The sequence below is a fragment of the Pediculus humanus genome, genomic scaffold (assembly GCF_000006295.1).
Source record: "Pediculus humanus corporis 1103172108260 genomic scaffold, whole genome shotgun sequence".
In the NCBI taxonomy this organism is placed as follows: domain Eukaryota; kingdom Metazoa; phylum Arthropoda; class Insecta; order Psocodea; family Pediculidae; genus Pediculus; species Pediculus humanus.
This window is the reverse complement of record NW_002987829.1, coordinates 422,711-429,573: the sequence shown is the minus strand read 5'-3', so window position 1 is coordinate 429,573 and position 6,863 is coordinate 422,711. Positions and strand designations below refer to the sequence as shown.

General features: G+C 29.6%; 2 protein-coding genes across 2 annotated transcripts; both read left to right on the top strand.

Annotated features, from left to right (window-relative positions):
* Positions 1-718: 718 nt before the first annotated feature.
* Positions 719-1,507, top strand: Phum_PHUM491830 (uncharacterized protein; the record flags this gene model as incomplete). Its single annotated transcript, XM_002430567.1, has 3 exons — positions 719-768; positions 932-1,275; positions 1,398-1,507. 3 exons carry the CDS (start codon positions 719-721, stop codon positions 1,505-1,507), a joined length of 504 nt encoding a protein of 167 aa, XP_002430612.1.
* Positions 1,508-2,556: 1,049 nt separating this feature from the next.
* On the top strand, positions 2,557-2,798 carry Phum_PHUM491820 (uncharacterized protein; the record flags this gene model as incomplete). Its single annotated transcript, XM_002430566.1, has 2 exons — positions 2,557-2,602; positions 2,686-2,798. 2 exons carry the CDS (start codon positions 2,557-2,559, stop codon positions 2,796-2,798), a joined length of 159 nt encoding a protein of 52 aa, XP_002430611.1.
* Positions 2,799-6,863: the final 4,065 nt, after the last annotated feature.

Genomic DNA, 6,863 nt, shown 5'->3' with positions numbered 1-6,863 from the left:
AAATTTTTGAACCTTTTTTAAAAAATTCGGGTTCCCGAAATAGAGCCGGAAAATACACTTACGTGAATGATGTTTTTTACGCGTGTGTGTACGTGCGCGTGTTTTTTTTGTTTGCAGAACTTACGTGCCAATGGTCGTTCATTCCTGCGTAAATTTATTCTTCACGGTCGTTAAATTAATTAATTTTTGTACGTGCGTGCGTGTGTGCGTGCGTGGGTATTTTTGTATGTAGAGCGAATGTTGTGCGTAGTTGTCCGATGCCATAAACGTAAATTTTTTTTTTTTTTTTTTATATTTCATAGAGTAAGTAAATAAATAAAAGGCGGTGAGGTGGTTTGCCCTTAAAAGTACACGCATGAGTTGTGCCACCAAGGTTGTAAATTTTTTTTTTTCCTTTGTTTAAAAAGTCAAATTTCGATGACGATGTGGTTCCCCCCCTTCCCCTCCCCAGAGAAAACGTTTAGGATTTTTAATTAAGAAAAGGGTTAACGTTGGTTGGGGTAATAATAATAATAATTTAGATGATTGTAAATGAAACACGTCGTGGCAACAAAACGAATTTGAAAAATTAAAATTTATCCGCGAGAAATTCGTTTTGTTGCCTTTTTTTTTCCGCTTTCTCCCCACCCCTACCTCCCCTCTGTTATTTTATGTTATTCATGTGAAAAAAAAAAAAAATCGGGTTCCAGGATAATGAAACCTCGTGGCGGTGAGTGTCATGACATATTTGGTGCCGATTTTATTGGTACTCCAAGTCACCACAGGCAAGTTTTTTGTTTTTTTTTTTTTTTCTCTTCTTCCTCCCCCCCTGCCCCCCGCGCTACGTCACGATTTGAAAGTGTTTCTTTTAAAGGCAAAAAAATTACTTTTACGTCTTAATCATCAACATCATTAAAAATAAAAAAATTTTTTTTTTCTCTATTTTTTCCAGAGTATTGAAACCTCCAGGCGGTGGAACTAGCAGTCTCTTTGCGAGCGCCGAAGATTTGGAAAAACCGAGAGTGTCACCAGCTGAATCCACGGTCACGGCTTCTAACGGTTCGGTCATTAACGGAACGGAAGTTTTGAACGGAAAAAGCGGTAATAATATCACCGCGGTAAACGTTGCCGGGGAAAACGTTACCGGAAATAATATAATCGAAAATATTACAGAAAATCCATCCGTTCCTTCCTTGGATAAAAGTAGCGCAGTCCTCGAAACCATATCCATTCCTTCGGCCGATATATCCGCCGAGATAAGAAGCTTGTCAGCTCAAATACAAAAACGTCAGAGGAGTAAGTTTGGTTTCCCCCCCCCACAAAAAATCAAAAATGTCGAACTTAAGTTTTTCTATTTTTTTTTTTTAAAACTTTAAACAACGTCGGACGGACATAATCCAGATTTTAAAAATCGACAGCTCGAGGTGGTTTTGAGGATTTGATAAAATATAGCGTGGAAGTAGAAAAGAGAAAGGATGCAGAAGCAGACAATGAAGAAGAAGATGACGGGAGGATGGGGGAGGGGTGAGGTGGAGAGAGAGAGAGAGAAATTTTTATTTTTTTTTAAATAATTATAAATTTAATGTTAAGGAGAAGAAGAAGAAGAAGAAGAGAAAGAAGAAGAAGCAGAAGAAGAGAAAGAAGAAGAAGAAGAAATAGTTGTTTGCGTGTGTGTGGTCGTGGCCATCATCTTAAAAGTTGTCTTTCTTGTGGGAAAAAGAAGAGAAAAAAATGATGGAAAGATTTTTTTTTTTTTTTTTTTTTTGGTCTCTAAACGATCGTGGCAGCATTTAATCGGTTTCTATCCATCAAATATTTTCCCGTTATTATTATAAATTCCCGAGGTTATGAAAAAATGATTTGATTTGTTAATCCTGTCTTCTGCTTCTCTTAAACGCGATAATCAATCGGGGGGAAAGAATCGCATTAGAATCGCCTCGTTATCTCTCTCTCTCTCTCTCTCTCAAGATTTTGTTTCGTTTTTAAAGTGGAAGCAGACTATATATATTTGTCCTTAGACAATCGTGAGAAATCTCGTAGCTTTTTGAGAAAAAGTTTTGTTTTTGTTTTGGGGTTTCTTACTCTATGGAATGAGTGACGTCATTCGAGTTGCGAGAGTTGATTGAACATGGCCGTCGTCAATGAACTGGGGTGTTAACGACATTTTTTTTTTTTTTTTCGTAAACATAATTAACTCGAGGAATTAAAAAAAATTTTTTGTCTCTCTCTCTCTCTCTCTCTCTCTAGCACACGTTAATAAGATATAATTAATTTTATAAGATTTTAATGAATGTTTTTTTTTTAATGAACATTTTCAGACGGGAATCCTCTTACCGGAGAAGGTTGTCAAACTGCCGAACATTACGCCATAAGAGTTCATCGACAAAGAGGTAAAAAAGTTTCTGACGTCATAATTGTCGTCATCATCATCGTCATCGATCGTAATATTTTTGTAGTTTTGGTCGCCATTTTAGTTTTTTTTGTTTTTGGTTTTGTGTAATTTGTAGCGGGAAAGGTTTCATACGTTGGCTTCTTCTTCTTATTTATTTCCTTTTCCGGTTTCTTTTTCCATATCTCATGCCCGTAGCCTTTGGTTTTACCATTCATTGTTTATTCTCAATAAGTGTTAGTCGATCAATCGATCAATCGATCGATCGATCGATCGATCGATGGAAAACTCGATACTGATTCTGATGTATTTTTCAGATGGGAATCCCGTGACCGGAGAGGGTTACGACACTCAGGATAATCGAAGTGCAAATCCAGCACCGACAAGAACTCGCATTCCTCCAGGCGGTTATTCTTCGGGATTGTGGTAAAAAGAAAAAGGAAAAGTGTGGGGAAAATCGCGACAGGAACAACAATCACGGCGAAATTTTTCTCTTTTTTTTTTTTTTTTTTTTTTATATATATACAAGTTTATTGATTAATTTTTTTTTTCTTTTTTTTTTTTTTTTTTTTTTGTTTTCAATTTTATTTTATTTTAATTTTAATTTTTTTCTTTTTTTTTTTTTTTTTGTCTTTTTTGAATTATTTATTCTTTTTTTTTTTTTTATTGTATTCGGGGATTCCTGTAGGAAAAAAGAAGAAGGAGGAGAAGAAGAAGAAAAAACAGAAAAAAAAAAAAAAAAATTTATTTATTTTTGGTGTCTGTTTGTCCCACCTGACTAAAAAATTTTTGGTTTTTTTTTTTGGTTTCTTTTTTTTTGAGGGGAGGGGAGGGGATTAATACTATGAAAATTCATAAATCGATAATTATAATTAATAATAATAATGATAAAAGGAGATAATAATGATTTTTTTTTTAATAATTTTTTCGGAATCGGAAACTACAACGGACACTAAAAATTTACAAAAAAAATGAAATTTTTTAGTTTTAGATCATCATACACGTAATTATTTTAGATTATTATTATTATTATTATTATTGTTATTATCGTCATAATTATTAAATTTTTTTTTATATATAAATTGAAAATCATTATTACTATTATTAATTAATAACTTTATTTGCATTTTATTTTAAATATTTTTTTTTTTAATTTATTTAAGTTTTTTTTTTTTTTTTTTAAATTGTATTGAAAAGTTTTAATTGTAATTGTAATTTTTTTTTTCTAATATGTAATCTGTGTTAAATAAAGTTTTTAAAAAAAAATGAAAAAAAACAAAAGGGAAATTATTGTTAATTTAACTTTTAAGTTTATAATGGAGTTGAAAAAGGTGGAGAGAGAGAGAGAGAGGAAGAAATGGAAGTTCATAGAAGAAGAAAACGCGTTTCCGGTTATGTTTTTTTTATTTAATAAATTATGAGAATGAAAGGCTCATTGAAATATATATTAAATATTACACGAAGCGATGACAGGAAAAGCGATCGATTGATTATAGTTCGATTAATTTAACATTTATTTACGGATTGATTTTGATTTTTAAAAAAATTATTATTATTATTAATTTTAATATGTTTTTTATTTATATTTTAATATTTTTACATAAGAAATAGGATTTTATTCGATCGAAATATCGATTTTAATCGATTGTTTCAAACATTCGTTTCAGTCAAAAACAAAACAATAAACAGTTCAATATTACAATGATAACATGTTATCATAACAAACTTTAATGTTTTTAAATCGTTTAGTTCGTAAATTCATCAATAGATGTCGTTGTTTTAGTTAGGAAATTCACCGAGAGATGTCGTTGTTTAAATCCTGCAGTCTTGCGGTAGATTTTTGAACTAATAGAAAACACGAATGGAAGAGACAACGAATAATTTATTTAAATGGCGGTATAAATTAATAATTATGGTGTTTGTTTTGTTTTTTAATTATAAATGATTAAGTAATAATATTTTGTGCATTTAAAATACGGTTTTACCGAAAGTTATTAAAAATGATAATAGATGGTAGCAAAGGTATGTAATTTAAAAACTAAAAATAACTGTTTTAAAGAAATTTTATTTAGTTAAAAAATAATCAATAGATGTCGCGAAACGCAAAAAAAAAAAAAAATTAAATTCATTTTTGTAGGATTATTCGTAAATTAATTTATAAATCAAAATAATAATTTCATAATTAATCTTATTTAAAAAATTAATTCTTATCAGTAATAATAATAATAATATACAATTTAAAATATCGATAAGAAAAAAATTTCACTAATTATTTTTTTAATAGGTGTTGACATTTTTTTTTTTTTTTTAATTTCGATTTTCACAATTTTATAATAATCGATATCTTTACAACGGGGGATTATAGCGGCGCCAAACTAAATATATATATATATTTAGTCTGATATCGTCTAGAACGAGAAATAAAAAATTAAAATTTGCAATGGATGGTAGATAAAAAAATAACGAAGGTACAAAAAAAAAAGGAAGACATAATCGACAACGGTTTTTTTATGCGTTTCGTACTTACCGACGGCCGACCAATCAGAGACGATTTTTAGTTTTATATAAAAAACATATTTCACAACGAATGAACAACGTGTGACATAAATAAAATGAGCATGAGTAAAAAAAAAAAGTTCATTCGTCGTGAATATAAATCATTTAAAAAAAAAAAAAATGAGAAAAACAAATTTCTGGAAATATTTGCGCGCGTTGGTGTGATATTACTTCATTCAAGTGCACGTCTCGTTAAGTATCGGTACCATCGGGATTTTTTTTTTTTTTTAATACAAAATTAAAAAATTTTTATTTAAATTTTTAACGCGGCTCCGACGACATTGTTTCTCGTGTGTTTCGTAATATTTATTAAATAATAATTAATTAATAATAATAATAATGTAAAAAATTAAATGTTCGATTGGTTTATTATACGTTAAAAAGAGTATCATTGATATTTGGTGTTTGCAACTGTCGTTCTATTCTCCATATTGGAAATTAATAAATCATTTCAAAAGGACAAATTATAATTAATTTTATAAATAAAAAAAAGGTAAATTATAATTTTTATTATATTATTAATCTAATTAAAGTAATAATAATGATAATGATAAAAAAACGTATCGTGATTCCTCGCGTGATGTGATCATCACCATCATAATTTGAAAATTTGAATTCGAACGTTCGAGAACGAATCGTTCGACGACAAGTAGTCGTAATAGTCGTAACGGTTTTTTTTTTGCATTTACGTTATAATTTATTTATTCTTAAGAAATAATTATCGCACATTCACGCAAACAAATGATAAAATTCGTTTTTTTTTTAAATATTATAAAAAAGTAATAATAATAATAATAATAATAATAATAATAAACGCGTAAATACAAACAAACAAACAAACGAGTTCAAAAACGATGTCAGAGACAAATAATTAATTGATAAGAGAAAAGAAATGTAAATCCACGGCCAAATTTTTTTTTTTTTTGTTTGTTTTTTTTTTTTGTTTGTTTTGCGTGATAAGGCAAACATGAAACAAACGACAAACGTTTTTTTTTATTTGCAATTTTTCGACTGTCGCCAAAAAATTGGGGAAATGATTTCGTTCCAGAACGAACAAAAAAGGGGTTTCGTGTAATTAATTCCAGGAGTTTTAAATAAAAAAAAAAATTTTTTTTTTTTTTTTTACTGGAGTTTGGTTGTTGTTTCGATAACAAACGGGAGAGATTAGTCGTTTGTTTGTTTTTATTTCAAAAAAAAAAAAAAAAGAAAGGTGTGGGATTATGGATGACGTCATAATAACTCGCACATAAAACTTTTTTTGTTGTTGTTGTTGTTGTTTTGTGTTGTCCTCTCCATTCCAGGAGGTTACCTCGCAATATGGCCTCACTATCACCACCACCACCACCACTCCTACCACTACTCCTCGTGATATTGACACTCGTAAAAGATGGAATCGTAGTAATAGAGTAATACTATGACAAGAAATATTATATTTTGCTGAAACAGCTTCGAACTCGATTCCTTAGTTCGTATTAAAATTGAATATTTTTTTTTTTTTTTTTACCTTTTTTGTTTTGCGTTTTTTTTTTTAGAATTTGCAGAAAAAAATGTTTTTTCCAAGTTGTTGCGTTTGTACGTTGTTTGTCGTTTGTTTCGACAAACAAGTGCGTGGAAGGGAAAAAGAGTTTTTTTGATTTGTGATGAGAAATGAAAATTTTTTTTCAGGCACGTTTTGCTGTTAATAATAAGATTCATTTTCTTTTTTTTTTTTTGAGTGGGGAGAGTAAGAAGGGGGTGGTAGGGAAGGGTGAGGAGGTGGGGGAGAAGGAGAGAGAGAGAGAGAGAGAGAGGGAGGAACGGGGGGAAACCGGAAGTTTAGAGAGTGGAAGAAAATTTTTAAATAAGAAAGAGTATATATATATTAAAATGGAAAGTTAATGATCCTCGAAAAACTTTTATTATCATTATCATTATTATCATTATTATTATTATCATTATT